This window comes from Acipenser ruthenus, chromosome 39 (genome assembly GCF_902713425.1).
Source record: "Acipenser ruthenus chromosome 39, fAciRut3.2 maternal haplotype, whole genome shotgun sequence".
Classification (NCBI taxonomy): Eukaryota; Metazoa; Chordata; class Actinopteri; order Acipenseriformes; family Acipenseridae; genus Acipenser; species Acipenser ruthenus.
In genome coordinates this window covers 515,125-531,416 of record NC_081227.1, presented here as the reverse complement: position 1 = coordinate 531,416, position 16,292 = coordinate 515,125, and the positions used below count along the sequence as shown (strand labels likewise).

The 16,292-nt window shown below is 42.8% G+C and overlaps 1 protein-coding gene across 4 annotated transcripts in view; it reads left to right on the top strand.

The window, feature by feature from the left end:
- LOC117397185 (cell adhesion molecule 1-like) overlaps positions 1-16,292 on the top strand; it is a 152,706-nt gene that overhangs the window by 102,003 nt on the left and 34,411 nt on the right. For all 4 annotated transcript variants that reach the window (XM_059009513.1, XM_059009512.1, XM_059009511.1 and 1 more), the window contains exons 2-6: positions 6,043-6,063; positions 9,987-10,133; positions 12,842-12,994; positions 13,628-13,765; positions 14,767-14,925. In XM_059009513.1, the coding sequence (XP_058865496.1) occupies positions 6,043-6,063; positions 9,987-10,133; positions 12,842-12,994; positions 13,628-13,765; positions 14,767-14,925 (618 nt within the window). The remainder of the gene's footprint in view (positions 1-6,042; positions 6,064-9,986; positions 10,134-12,841; positions 12,995-13,627; positions 13,766-14,766; positions 14,926-16,292) is intronic.

Below are 16,292 nucleotides of genomic sequence, written 5' to 3'. Positions count from 1 at the left end.
TATCCTCCCCATCCAGCTCGGCACATTTCTAGATGATTGCATCAGTTGTTCCTGCTCATGCGATTTCTGCAGATTTAATTATACGCTTACTAGCCACCGATAACAAAATAAACCAACCTTTCCGTGTGTGTTGGGAAAATGAGTTCAGTCAAGTGTTGCTGTAATGGCACCCTACTGTATAATGATGTGCAATCTCCTTCCACATGATGGGATTAGGCAGAGACATGCAGAACCGTTAATAATGGTTCAGGGCTCGGCCACATTCACACCAGTATGAATCTGCTAACGCCACTCCAGACTGGCTTTGAGAAACTGCTTCCCGTTGATACCTAACTCGAGTGCCGCCTTCCCGCGTGGATTCCGTAATCTCCTGGAGAATGCAGGACATCATAGGTCGGGCAGCGAATCCTGGCAGGTATCCCAGGTACGACGTGCAGGCTGGTGAGTTGTGTTAACGTGCTTTTTGATTGTTTATCAAGGTGACTCCTCGACAGAAGGGTCTGCGCTGGGGATTCGGCGCGCTGTGTAATATGAGGAGGCTGTGTGGTCCAGTGGTTAAAGAAAAGGGCTTGTAACCAGGAGGTCCCCGGTTCAAATCCCACCTCAGCCATTGACTCATTGTGTGACCCTGAGCAAGTCACTTAACCTCCTTGTGCTCTGTCTTTCGGGTGAGACGTAATTGTAAGTGACTCTGCAGCTGATGCATAGTTCACACACCCTGGTCTCTGTAAGTCGCCTTGGATAAAGGCGTCTGCTAAATAAACAAATAATAGTAATATGTCATCGTACGGTGATATTCACGTTTCAGTACCGCAAGGTGTATGCTGAGCGAGTAAAGGATAAAGGAAAACAAAAAAAACTCTTGATTCCTTATTGCTGCCCCACGAATTTGATTTAAGAAAGTAAATAAAATGAGGTGGGAGGCAATTGCAAGGTGTTTAGTCCAGGCAAACACTCGTGGGTTGTTGATTTCTCATTTTGTAATTTTTAGATTGGCTTGAATAAAAGGCTGTAATACATCCAGCTACTGATAATGCAAACTAAGGGCAAACGATACACGGTCAGTGCCCTTAACTGCTGCCCATGGGGCAGCGAGGGAAGGGATTGACCTTATGAACAGATGACCTCCCCCCTCGAGTGTTCCGTAGTTGTAACCGGCACATTTTCCCACTTGCTTTACAAGTGATTTGAATCCGTTCCTGCTTGGTAATGTATACAAGATGTTGTTTATCATGAGCATTTGCGTGCCCTGCAGTAACTCACCCCTGTGGTCGGTACGACTGTGCACATCGCTTATGGTTTAGAAGAACAGATATACTATACTTGGGGAGAAAAGTTCAAGACATGTATATATTTTTAAAGTGAATCTCTGTCAGTAACAGTGCAGTTCTCAGAGCTCTTCAATCCAGGACTGAAGGACATGTTTTCACTGTTCGTTACTGGCACAGTATCTTTTTCAGGGAATACGAAGGTGTTTTATTTGTGTTTTATTGTGTGCTGATCCCCCGAGTTTGAAAAGTCCTTTCCTGCAGATTTCTCCTGGGACATTGGCGGTTTACCGATGCGTTTTGAGTTGTACATCAAGAGATACCCGAGGCACAGGTCAAGTCGTTTTAATTGCGTTAGAGTAAGCAGTGATCAAGATTGAGAGGTCTCAACCAAAGGGCTAATTGCATCTACATCCTGTGTGAGTTTGAGACAGACCCCAGGCACTATACAAAATAAACTAACAGCTTTGATATTGAGTAACCCAGCGCTGACACCTGGTAACAAAACTGTGTGCAATTTGTAATGTCACCTTTCTTTCTCAAGCGAGGCCCTGATTGCGCTGCGGGAGTGTTTGTTGCACAATGCATGCTGTGACGCTGTGAGAGTTAATTTCAGCGAGTCAATGGGTGCTGTGTTATCAGACGGTTTTCAGATGGTTACTCCTAGGTTTGATTCAAGCACTGCTGACTATTAATGGAATCAGCAGCGTCAGGCCCAGGATGTAGAAGGCAGCTGTATTGGAAGGCTTGCTTTTAAAGTCAATCTTTCAGCTTTTAGGAATCAAACCCTGGATTCTAAACAGAGCATGTCTACTAGGGGAGTGTGGGATCACTCAGAAGTGGTGCATGGTTACCAAGGAAATATTAGCTCTAAAATGTGCCCGCCCGCTGCATGCAAATCACTCCCAAGGTAAACAGACTTTCAGATGCTTGGTTTTGTTAAATGCAAGGCTCTTGAGAACACTAATAGGCTGAGGCGAAACTCAAGTTTATTCAGGGTTACCAGGCAAGGTTCAAAAGGATGATATGTGTCAGATAATCATCACCGCGTCTCTTCAGCGGGGAGCGGATGTGTGTCACACAGCACGAACCTTTTGAACCAAGGCTAACTGAACGCAGCGTTTTAAGAGTTTTAGTTTTAATGAGCAAGAATGAGAATTAAATGAGTTCTCTAAACTAATCTTCTTGTTTTTTTTAGAATTATTTTTTTTATATATACAAAATGTTGTGTTTCATTCATCACAGACTGGGAAGTTTTTAAAGCAATCCCTCAACCTCAACAGAACTCTCAAACATGTATTGTCTCCAAGTTCAGCTGGCACACAGAGTGGTGTAACCTTTAACCCGCCCCCCTCAACACTACTTTATGAACGGCAGGGGGGCGGGTTAAACGGTTGCGCTCTGTTGTAACAGGCATGTTTCTGGGAGCTCTGTTTAGGCCACAGGGGTGCTTTAAACTTCTGAGTTGGTGGTGACTGAAAACGAGAATGATACGCAAATTGACTAGAAACAAGAAAATGAATATATTTAGTAAGATAACTGTGGTACCAGCTAGCAGTGCCAGTTGCTCTTTTTAGTGTTAAATGTGTGCAAGTGTACCTCGGAAAATGGTTTAGTTACGGTTTGTCTTTGTCATATTTTGGTACAATGTGTTTTTTGTTTGTTTGTTTTTTTAATGGAATATTGATCTGCATTATTGCAGAAAGAACCTCTGAAAACCCTTATGATTGAAAACCAGGGAACAAAGTAGTTTTTTTTTCTTTTTGTTTATCCGAAGGACACAATAAAACCGTAATAAAAAAAAAAAAACTAAGTAAAAGATGAACTGTAAATGCCACTTGGAAATGTAAATAAAGACGAATTGAAAATATGCGACACTCCACTGCAGTTGTCTGACAGAAAGATGTTAAAAGTGTGTGGCTACCTTGAAACAGCCTGTTATTTCATTGCCATGGCAACAGTGAAGGCCTTGTTTACAGCATTGTAAAGTTTTTAGCTACAGCTAACAAACCTGAAGCTACTGTGCCTTTTGGGGGATGTAGACTAACAGGACAGTGTACACCTGCTTATGTTTGGATTGACAATTTTAGTCTGCAGAAACCAAGCAATTCTCTTTTATTCTGGTGACTGTTGCTTTAAAATACTGCTGTGTCTTTGAACTCTCAGTCTTAACTTTTAGAATGTTTTTGATTTTGTGCTTCAAAGTTAATATTGTGTTTTTATGTAGACAGTGAAAGCTATCCTCTAGTTCCAATATCAAATCGAGTTCGGTCTGCAGTCTACAATCCAGTCTCTGAAGTGTGTGGTTTGCATCTCTCCTCTCCTGGGTCTTTTTCATATGACTGCTCATTGGATCCCTCATCACAGTGATCTGGACAACCTGCAGTGGTACAGCCAGTGTCTCGCTACCAGTCGGCTTGATAGAAACGAATGGGGCTGATCTGCAAACTCTCTCAGTCCAGTAGGGTGATGGGGGAGGAAGCCGTGCAACCGTGAGTTGATTTTGATCCTCATATCAGGAACCATTCACATATATAAACAGGCAGAGCCGTCATACGCCTGCAACCACTCCGTGAAACACCTTTGTTTTAATGAAGTTTCAAACTAACCTTTCAGTTAAATGAGAACGCAGCGGGCACATGTGCATCTGAGATCCTGTCGGAGCCTGCAGCTCTCTCCCCTCCTTCCTGCTGACTCCACGGATGGAATACCCAAGTACCCCCTCGCGGCAGGGTGGTGACAAATGATAAGCCACGACTCGGAGCCACAGAAGCTCATTTTATTTTCTTCAGAGGATGCATGGAAATATACGAGACATTAAGCAGCCTCTGTCCCCTCCTCCTCTCAGATTGCCAGGCCTCGTCGCACAGGTCTCTTGGTATTGTGCTTTTAGTAATTATGCTGAAATCAGTCAGCCCTCCTTACGCAAAGGTTCAGCCCTTTTAATATTCTTTATCAGCTATACATATTTCCATATAAACGAGGCTTTATCTCCCTGGACCTCTATTTTACTAATGTGCTTCTGTGCTCCTTATTTTGTTACTGTCCTCAACTTAAATGAAACCAGTGATGCCTACAATCTAGAGATTCCAGTCTGCACAGTGGGGATTTAATGAATGGTGTGCAAGGTCTTCTTTAACCACTTTGTAGTGCCTGCTATATATCACAGCAATGCCATATATATATATATATATATATATATATATATATATATATATATATATTCTGTTGCCTTTTCTTATTTCTTTAATCAAGGCTACAGTAGTTCAAATTGAAATTTTAATCCAGGATTGGCACTGTTGATTAGATTCATTTGTTCATAGTGTTTTCGTGCAGTACTTGCAGTTCCTCCTGATGTTTGTTTGCTGCTCTTACACCGTTCAGAGCAGTGCCCATGGTTGTGCAGCGGATATCGGTCTGTATTTTAGTCGTGCATTGTGCTCCCTGGCTCAAGGATGAGTGCTGCAGATATAAAACTAGACTCATGACCATAGACAGGGACACGCGGTAGTGAGAAGCCAGAATGGGGAGCGATTTTTACTTTACTATTTATTTTTTTGTTACTGCTTTGGCTTTCTTTGCAATACGTTGAAACACGTGACCCCGTTCGTTGAAAAGAGTTTTCTTGGGTGGCGTGATCCCTAGTTCTGTGACATGTTCTGGCCGGTTCTAAATCATCTTCTTCATGGCAAGAGGGAAATTGTTAGACTTTTTATTTCCTTACTGGAGACATTTCCGCTGGCCCCCTGTTGGCACTCCTTCTTCATCCCAGCACCTGACAGATCACAGCAGAATCGATTGCCAGCACAGGGTGGCCTCGCTCCTTCAAAAGGCACGTAATGCATCTTCGCAGTTTTGTCCATCAATACCGGCTTAATGGAATGACAGCAGCGATGTCTAATCACAGCAGTGTTGACAGCTCATAAATCCTGGCTAATGTGTCTCAGGTACAGTAGCATATGGCTGGGTAGAGATAGTCTATATTTAGCCATGGCAAGAGTAAACAGGAGATGGAGTTTAAGTTCACAACTATTGTAAGTGATTGTTTGTTTTGCTGATATGAGTATTTTGTAACAGACCTTAGCCGCCCCCTTTGAACATACTGCAGCCTACAGTAAAAGCCTACAGAGAGGGGAGGGGAGGGGGGAGGGGGGAGGGGGGAGGGGGGCGGGGGGGGGGGTCAATGTTAGAATATTGCAGCCTGGCAGAATGCTTGTAATCTAATTGAATGTCTGTAAGCATGGCAGGTGGTCACAAGCCACACGCACACCCTAAAGAAATGACTCCTTTACGCTGTGCTACGCTGTCTGTAGCAAGTCAGCTTTAAAGAAATGTCATTTTCACTTCAGAATTGTGTTTCGGGGTTAGGGCATGTTTTCTCTAGAAAACATTGTTTGATCTAAACATGGAAAAAAAATAAAAATAAAAAGGTTCTGTCATAGTTACTTCTAGGTGAATTTCTTTTAATTAGATTTCAGATGTAGTTTTTTTTTGTTTGTTTTTTTTAATTGACCACAAATGTGGACGTTGTCCTTATCTTGTCTGTCTTGACAGGATAGATCAAATCATTTTGGTGCTAAATGCAAGACTGTGCTTGAAAATCAACACGACGTGATTTACATTTGAAAATGTGTTATTTCATTTATTTCACTTTTCTATTGTTGGGGACATGCAATTGGTAGAGCATCTTTTGCGCGTGTCCCGTCTGCGCTGTGCTCTTTGACCCTCCTCAGTGCGGTCTCTTACCCTTGTCTTGTTTCCTTTCTCCTCACAGGAGCTGCACAGGACATACAAGGTAAGCTGAAGCTCTTTCACTACCTCTTGCTTGTTTCTGGATCTTGTCATTCTGCAGTAAAGCCGCCCTGCGTCCCATGGACTCCCACTCGTCCCAGAGAGGCCTAGGCGGCACAGTGGTTGAATGTATTGGCCGGAAGTGAGGTTGTATCAAATGCCCCTTCTCTGGACAGTAGTTCAAATCACAAAACCACCACACGATTTGGCACAGCTGCTGAGGAAAGTCATTGAACTAGCTTGAACGTTCCCTGGCTATGAAACATATTTAAAGTGTAATACACTGCATACATTTTCAACATAGTGTGGAAATGTCACTCTCCAGGCTATATAACATTAATATTAGATGGCATGTTTCTATATTTAGTGTCCTTTTATATTATTTTGCTAAACTTCCTTGTTCAGGTTGGATAAAAATGTCAGACCGGTTCTAGTTTAACTTTAGAATGACCATCCTGTAAATATTTTTACAAATGTTTTCCATGTATTTCTTTGATTGGTAGACCTGTTACATGCCCCTCTAAAGAAATCGTACACTGCATTATGTGTAAACTCGAAACTTTGAACATTTTAACATACTGGGAAAACCCATCATAAGAAGCCATCCATCGCTTTTAATAAATTGCTGCAAAGTGTGTGTATAGGACTAAAGGGGCCGTCTTAATACCACCTACCAATCTGCTGTGCGATCTCAAACTGAACAGAATATTAAAATACTTAAGAAGTGAATGGTTGGTTTCATAGACCCTGGCTAGCACGTGCTTCGCCTCCCTAACGTTGCATTGGGTAAGGTCGTCCATGGTTAGTGCTGATCGGGCAGTTCGGTAATTGGATTAATATGTATATTTTTTTGGATTAATATGTATATTAATATTTTCTCTGTGGATTTAAGCACATTCCTGCATTGCATCCCACATCCTTGGTGGCTTGTGCTGTCATGTCCTTTAGAAAGTGATAGCAAGCCGTGTTTGTGCTGTTCACTTGTAAACAGGGCTTGAAATGAGGGGAAATTTGTCAGCTACTGAGCCGTACCAAGCTTCTGCCCACACACCCGCCCGCCAGGAATTAATGGCTGTGACTTTCTCCTTCCTCAGCCAATCACAAGAGAGAGAGAGATGCTGAGGCCATCAACGCTGTTTACTCTGATTGCAAAAGAGCATTCTCTTGGCAAATGGGTCTGTCACTGATCCGATTTTATTCATTAGAATACCATTTCCAGCCAACTTAGCTTTCTTAATTAGAATTGAACTTTTATGAGGAGACTCCCAAGGGCGATTTGGACTGGGCCCTGTGTTTCGAAGAGCTGTACAGTGCAGTATTATCCACGGTTTATCGTTCATAGCGCCTAATAGATGCATAGATTTATCTCCGAGACGCAGGCTGATTTTCATTCGCTCTGACCTCTTGTGGGGTAGACATGTAATGTAAAAAAATACAATAAAAAGCAACTCCTGATTTTCTCTTCTTTTTTTTTTTTCATGTGATTTGAAAGTATGTGGAAATTGAGAAAAAAAACAACAGGAACTCTTAAATGCGTTAACTGCTGATAGAACGTGTTAATTGGTCATTTAGCAGATGCTTTATCCAAAGCGACTTCCAGAGACTCGGGGGGGGGGGGGGGGGGGGTACTATGCATCAACAACTGCTGCTGCAGAGTCACTTCCAATAGGACCTTGTTTGTTTTGCGTCCCATCCGAAGGACGGAGCACAAGGCGGTTCAGTGACTTGCTCAGGGTCTCACACACAGTGAGTCAGTGGCTGGGATTGAACCAGGAACGTCCTGGTAACAAGCCCTTTTCTTTAACCACTGGACCACCAAGCCTCCCCATCACACTGCTGCCAAGGTGTGTCCATTATCAGATGATGGTGTATGCAGTGGGAATGCAGAGGGTATTGGTTTGTTTATGCAGTAAATAAGCGTAACACCATGCCCTCTGGTGGCCAAGCTTGAATAATGCAATCTTTCTGATGCGTAATTCATTAACCAGTGACCTGCATTCAGCTGATTTAGAAAATGTCTCCATTGCAGCTGCCTGTGTATTCACTACAATACACTACAGGCAAGAGGAGAATGCATTCACTACAGTGCACTACAGGCAAGAGGAGAATGCATTCACTCCAGTGCACTACAGGCAGGAGGAGAATGCATTCACTCCAGTGCACTACAGGCAAGAGGAGAATTCAAGTCCATCCAGATTTCTGAATGCTGTTTATTTTACCCTCCGTGAGCATTGTGTGCGTTTTTTCTTTCTTTTTTGTTTTTGTATTCAATTTGCTGAGAGCCTTTTTTTTATGTTCTATTGGAACAGCCTGGACTCGAGACAATAGCTTTCCATAGTTTTTTCTGGTGTCTTTTTAAAGAGGCGTAGGTGGCATATTCTGTATGTAAAACCAGGCGTATTGTTCTTCATTAAATACACTGAAGCTGAATGTACTCCAGATAGTGATTTAACCAGCTCAGTGTAGTCATTCCAAGCTCATTCTGCACCATTTTTTTTTTTTTTTTTTTTATCACACACCGTTTATTCCCCCCCCCCATGTAAAGATTTTAAGCTATTATTCTGTAGCACCCTAGCAAAACACTGAATACATTATTAACAAGAAATGCCACGTCAATAAAAATGTCTTTCAGTGCAGCGATGTAGCAGACGAGAAAAAATAAGCACATCTTTTAAAAACCATAGTGATGGACAACCCTGTCATAAAAATGCTTTCTGATCTGGGTAGGGAAGACGCACACACACACACACGCACAAACATACACGCACGCACATGCACAAACATACACGCACGCACACATGCACAAACACACACACATGCACAAACATATACACGCACGCACACACATATACACACACACGCGCACACACACACACTTCATTTTGTATTCTAGCAGAACTGAAAAGGTCTAATATGTTGAGGGAAAAGGTTAAGATCAAATTCCCGCTGCTTTTAGCCTCGTTTCTAGATTACTCATACAGCACTGTCTGTTACAGTACAGCCTTTTCGCATATATTCGTAGCAAAGCAGGGTCTGTTGCTGTATGTCCACGTGCTGATTATTTACAGACACACATCCTTTTATTGAGACGTCCGCATCATACCGAACTGAAGTGCTGCACAGCAGTGGGTGGCAGTCCGCTCCACCGTGCTGCTCGGAGCGGAGTGCATTAGCAATGTGTCTTTCTGACAGTCAATACACAGTTTATAGTTTTCTGCATTCTGAACGCTTTCAGAAGCGCAGGGTGTTGAGAACAGAATGATCTTGACGACAGGCAGCTTGTAGAAAAGCGTTACTAATCCTGCCAATGTTCCCGTCTAAGTAGCGGTTCAAATAAGCAATTTAGAAGAGAAATGTAAGACGTAACGTGAAGGGACGTGGCGATTTAACATTGAAAAAAAGCACTGTGGCTGATCTACAGACTTGGGGGCATGAGCACTGGGGTCCCAAAGAAAAGCATGCTATGCTATATTCAAGCGTCTTTGGAACTTGTGTTTTCTTTTTTAGTTGTTTGGAGTTATTGAACGATAGATTTTTTTTTTTGCTGCTAGCATTCACTAATTCCAGCTGTGGCTCTGGTACTGAATCCCATTCAATCAAATGAAAGAGGATTTTTCAGTGCAAACCAGATGCTTTGGCCACAGCTGTAGTTGCGGTTGCCGCTGCGTCCCAGGACTGCTGTAGTTCACAAACCCACCCCGGTGCCGACGGCCCAGGGCGCAGCAGGATCTCATGGTGTCGTTCTGTTTCTCTTTTCAGTTCCAGGTCAGAACCTGGAGACCGATAGACCGACGGCCCAGGGCGCAGCAGGATCTCATGGTGTCGTTCTGTTTCTCTTTTCAGTTCCAGGTCAGAACCTGGAGACCGATAGACCGACGGCCCAGGGCGCAGCAGGATCTCATGGTGTCGTTCTGTTTCTCTTTTCAGTTCCAGGTCAGAACCTGGAGACCGATAATGTGTCGGTGGTGGAGGGAGAAGTCGCGACCATCAGCTGCAGAGTCCGAAACAACGACGACTCGGTCATCCAGCTGCTCAATCCAAACAGACAGACCATCTACTTCAGGGACGTGAGACGTAAGCTCTGGTTTCTTGGGTTTCTATCCCGCACACATGGATCTCCAAGAATCATCTTTTTTTTTTTTTAAATGAAAATACAGTTTTGGAAAAAGTCACTATCCTTGTTTTTGTTTCCTGTTCTGCAGTGTAGCTTGAAGATGCCATCGTAGGACTGTGCTGCTGTGAATGCCATTTGAATACGAGTCTGTAACACTGCAGGCTCGATTTTCAGAGCACCGTGATACAGTGTTAGTCAGGTAGACGTACAGAAAATCCATCAAATTGAGTGTTTAGCCAAGGACTTTTTCCTTCTCTCACAGCAGGGTCCTTCTGGCAGAAACATTGCTTCACAAAGCCATGTTCTAGCAATAATTCTTATTGTATTTGTATTGAACAATTCTGCATAACAAGATCTAGAGAAGGACCAGCCCTCACCCCAACGCCCTGCTCTCAAATACAAAGCTATATGAAAGAGCTACCAGGACATACACACTGTAAGACGGTGCATGTTTAAAATGACTGTGTGCTAGGGCCTGTCATGGTTCAAGATGTGATATAAACTGCAGTTTTATAAAAGGTCAGAAGAGATGAGGAAAGCAAATTGTGTGCAGTGTTCGGTGTGATGCATATTGTGTGTAATGAATCACAATGGCTCAGGGAGTAGCAATCTGCAAAGGCCACCTTGTTTCTTTTCTAATTCGCATCTGCATTCTCCATTGTAATGAAGCTCAGGCTGTTTCTGTGCGACATGAAGTAATTTCCCCTTTTCGGCTTAATAAAACCTTGATGGGTTCCTTCAAAAGCCTGGTTGCCTTGCCCGGTAATCAGAATTGATTGCAGTTGTTTAGGATAAATGGCATGTCCACTGAAGCCTCTTGTATTTAAGCAGCACCAACAATATGAATGAGATGAGGGAGCAATCACAGGAGAAGAAGAAAATAACACAGGGGGAGAATTCCTCTTGAAAGCCGTGCTCTCTGCTGATTGGAAATGGAGCTTTGCAATTAGGTTGCCTGGACTTTTAATTGTGGTTTGCAGTTTACTTGAAGTGGTCTTTGTCTTATTTCTGTAGTCTAATCATTCTGGTTTTGATAAGTGACAGAATAGCGCATTGGAAGCCAACCGTATATTTGGCCTGCAGCTAAAACTGATCATTGGGTTTTACTGAAGTCTCTACAATATATTATAGCATGACATTCAAGTAAAAAAAAAAAAAATGGACTAGATTTATCAAAGCCTTTTACTCTAAAATTAAACATAAATGTACTTGAACACTAAAGACTGAGAAGCTGAATCCTTGTCCAATAGCAGGAAAAGTAAATTTAATTTTTTTATAGTTTTATATGTGAAAGGAATATTTGATGTATTATTTTTCAGTTTTCTCGTTGTATATTTCCACGAGTGATCTTTATTTGTTTAACTGTGTATGTAGAAAAGTAACTGCTTATGATTTGAAGATATAGACACATACTGAGATATAATCTCAAGGCTGCGTAAGTAAATGGATAGTCGCTGGAGCCAGAACATATCTGTGATGATGAATCAACGTCAGGTCTTTCAAAGTCCTTATTTATTTGTTTTGTTTTTTCAATATGTGTCCTTGTATCAGCTGTTAAATCTGTTTTAGTAATGACTTAGTTATTGACGTTGTTCCTATGACATTTCTGTCACAGTGTATTATAAAGCACACCATCGCCATCCTGTCGTTTTCATCTCTGTGCTGTGTGTTCTTTAATGGATACATTCAATTAAATCATTAGCCCTTCTGCGTCCTCCGCTATGAGCCTCTAATCAGTCACGTGCTCTGCATCTTCATAGTCCTGCCAGTGGATTCCATGCAGCGCCAAACAGAATTGAAATGTTAAAGCCAGTGTGAACTGGGACCTGTCGCTGCTGTTGTGACTTGCCCAGTCTCCTGCAGCAGGGTGCTGTCCAGCACTTCCTAATGGAGCTGATTTTTATTTCCTTTGTTTGCACCGTGTTGTGAAGATGAATGTTAATGCTGATAGCTGCTCTGCAGCGGGACTCCGTGCACTCTTCACCTCCGATCTCCACCAGCGTATCTCTATTGTGACCTGAGCCACCTCCACTGCCGTGCACACAGCCGGAGTCCCACAAAGAAGTAATAACAGTATTTGTTATGCTAAGAGCAGGAGCAACCCTCTAGTCATGCACAGTGTGCTCATAGCAGGAACACTCGTGGTGTGCAGGTTTAAATGTCTGCCTAAGACTAAAGGCAGCTGCAGTTCGGTGGTTGCTCAGTGTCAGTAAGCATGTTGAGCTCCTCTGTGTGAAAATTGCTTTATAATTGCAAGTTCCGTTCCTAATTGGTTTTGAGATGTAGGGATATTTTAAATTGGTCTTAAAGGCAGCGGGATCGATGTCAGCCCAAGATTAGGGAAATCAAACATGTTCGTTCTCTTTTAGTTTTATTTCTGTCTTCCACAAATGTTTGAACGGTTTTAGATGACGACAGCATTTAGATCCTCTTGTGCTTCGCTTTGTCCACTGAAAAGGTCGAGGCCTCCGAGCTCATTTCACTGCGCTGGTCAAGCCCTGCTTTGCAAGCCCTGTCTTTATGCTCAAGCGAGCATGAGGAGAAAGTCACCCAGCTGCAGGTCATTGATGCTCTGTACAGTCGCACCGGGGAATCGGGCCCAGATAACACATTTTCAGCTGTGTCAATGTTTCAATGTTTAACTGCTCCTCTCGTGTGTCCTGCACAGCTCTGAAGGACAGCCGCTTCCAACTGGTCAACTTCTCAGACAACGAGCTGCAGGTATCCCTGTCTAACGTGTCACTGTCTGATGAAGGAAGATACGTGTGTCAGCTCTACACAGACCCACCCCAGGAAGCCTACGCCGTCATCACCGTGCTGGGTAGGCCATCTCTCTTCACTTGCCTGTGGTAAAGCACGATCTGCAGAGGAGGCTAAAAGCAAAGGGTGCATGGGTCAGACAACGTATTGGTTTTATATTTTTGTGATTTTTTTCTAGGTAATGTTAATGGCTTCGTCCAATAAATCCATTCGTGGCAGTATAAAAAGCAATTGCCGTTAAAAGTGCTTTTACCGGAAACCCTTAGTTATGATTCTGTGGCACTGTTTAATTAACAAATGCACTTTTAAGAAGCTGGATTGCCTCTATCCCAGGGCGTAATTACTCTCTTTTGAAACCGTAAAGTGTAACTAAATGACCCTTATTACAAGTGAATTCAGACCACCTCTCTGCAGACTCCAGAGTTCTTTCTGTTCTGAGAAGTCATCTCCGAAGCGCTTGGACGGATTTCAAAGAGTAAACTCTCTGTGAACTGCCTTACTTATTATTAAGAGGTGCCTGGTTTGAAGCATACGAGGTAAAACTACAGTCAATGAGGTGAAAGTTTGTCCGTTCTGAAGCGGTGGATGAGGTTGTGTGTTTTACCGTGCACTCCGTGTCCTGTGTGGTCACTGTTTGGTGACCCTGTGCTGTAGGGTGGCTGTTGATTTATAGGGCTGTGTTCTGTGATGTCAGTCCCACCAGGAAACCCAATCATTGAGTCCCAAGAGGACATCGTCAGTGAAGGGAACACGACAGAAATAACATGCACTGCCATGGGGGGCAAGCCGGCTGCCAGTATCCGATGGCTGAAGGAAGGCAAAGAGCTGCAAGGTAAGAAATGCAAAACAAAATGAACCAGCAGTTACAAAAAATGAACCAACACGAGTGAGCTACAGTGTGTAGTTTCAGCAGAAATCAAGTGAGTGCGATACAGAAACATAAAGGAAAATAACTGGATAAATAGACTCAGTACCATGCTGCCATGTAGTAATGACATCACAAGCACATTCATAGATTTAAACAGAAATAAGCGAGTGTGGTTGCCATGGCATCAAAAGTCTACACCTCCACTGTTTGTTTTCAAACACAATTTCCCTTGACAAAGGTTTGTTAAACATACCGAAACATTGGGAAGTTGGCTTTTTTGAGCAAACAAAGTTTTAGATATATATATATATATATATATATATATATATTTAGAAAGGAAAGTAAACACAGTGCAGTAAGCTTGTTGTTTTTCGTTCTTACAGTCGAATGTGAGAGAGGGGGAGGGGTTAAACTTTGTCATCTGCTGTCTTTGATTAAGAGAAGGTAAAGGAATCGATGAGGTGTCCATTAATGAGGGCTTGTTTCCTGTTGTACTGAAAGAATAACACAGTAACCTTGAGTTTCTGTAAGGCAGGCAGCCAGCAGCTGCCAGTTCAGCAGAACTGTGTAATTGGATCAGCTCATTTTACACACTGATTGTCCAAATACTGAACTTTGATTGGCAGACAGGTGGACCAAACCTAGCAGCAATCCCCTTAGAAAGTTACACTGAAGCTAGAGCAAGAACAGATGAGTAACCCAATTGTAAGCGCGTGAAACTACCCAGTTCGATTTGGTTTTCAGAGCGCTGTCAATGTGTCATGCTACTGCAGTTTTAAAATGGCTGGGTGTTTTTTTTTTTTTGCAAGGGCCAGTTGAGCCATTTAGGAGAATCAACGTGTTGGGAGAGCGTGGTGTGTTTTGTTTTTTAGTGGAAGATTATTTTACAGTACGTTCTCGCTCTAGAGTTTTCAATGCACCTTGAAAGCTTGATACACTCAGATTAGCACGTCTTTCCTCTGCAGGAGAATCGACAGTGGAAGACACGGACGACAAGATGTACACGGTGACAAGCAGGCTGATTCTCACCGTCCGCAAGGAAGATGACGGGGTCCCTGTGATCTGTATGGTCGACCACCCTGCTGTGAAAGACTTCCAAGCACAGAAATACCTGGAAGTACTATGTGAGTGAAGAGACCTAACCTTGATTGAAAACCTCCACAGCAGCACAGACGCACCAAGCACGCAACAAACGTCTTGGTTTGAATTCATGGTTTCTATTCCATCGTACCGTGCTTGTTGCAGCGATAACGAAAGTAGTTTTAAAATGTTATTCACTTACGCGTGCTTTAAGAAACATATATAAAATAGCATACGGGTCAGCGTGTAGATGTCATTGCGTGACAGTGTATTCGGACCCATACGTTATTCTATTTTCATATTGCTCGGCTTGGCTCTGACCTTTCTAAAAGGAAAGCGGATGAGCTTTGGTTCATTATCAGCAACTTGACATTTAGACAAGCTTGGTTTAAAATCAGATTAAAAACCAATTTTCTCTACCATAGAGTTCCTATTAATAATCAGGGTTAGTTCGAATGATACCTTAATAAAAAATCCCATGGGGGAACTACAGCCAAACGGAGGTGTGGGGGGGGCTGTCTATCAAGGCCAGACTGTCCCCACAGCAACCTGTAAGGAAAGAGCATTCAGGAGTGCCTCACCTTGCACAAGCACTGCAGCTTGGAGTGCAGAGGGAGTCATCTGCAGCTGATGCATAGTTCACACACCCGAGTCTCTGTAAGTCACCTTGGATAAAGGCGTCTGCTAAATAAACAAATAATAATAATAATTTGTATATGCGCGTGGGAGCGTGTGTGTTGTTAACATGCTTGTCATTATTTTCAGCAACCATTGTAGAAAACAATGTGTTTCCTTTCTTAATCTTTCTGCAGGACAGCTCACAGGAAACTAATTTCAGCCTTGTTCTGTACCTCTGGCACCATTCTTGCCCATTGTCTTTTTTATTTATTTTCTTTGTGTTTTCTTTCTTTTTCTCTCTCCTTTCTTTTTCTGTCACTCATTTCTTTCTCTCCTTCCTTTCTTCCTTTCTTTCTTTCTTTCTTTCTTTCTTTCTTCGCGTCTCTGCCCCCCCCCCCCAGATTGCCTCATACATTAGGTTTTATGATCACAGGGATAGTAAAACTGCAGCTACACTCTATAAAAAGATTGCTTATTTGTTTTCTAAACGGCGTCTCCTGGGCGCTTGCTTTTAAGACGTGAAGCATCCTTTATCTTTTGAAAGGAATGGGGTAGAAGAAACCCATCCGGTTGCTTGAGTTCTCTGTGCTGTTGCTTTCTTTATTTCTTTCTCGGTATAATCTGAGACATTCGGGGCACACCAGTGCCGAGTTTATACTCGTCCTACCATGTCGTTTTTAGAAACGATAAGCAGACAATTCAAATGAACTGAGCGACTGACGATGCAGCCATCGTGGTGCCAAACAATCCCATCTCTGATCTGTCACAATGGCAGTGCAGTGTGTTGAAAACA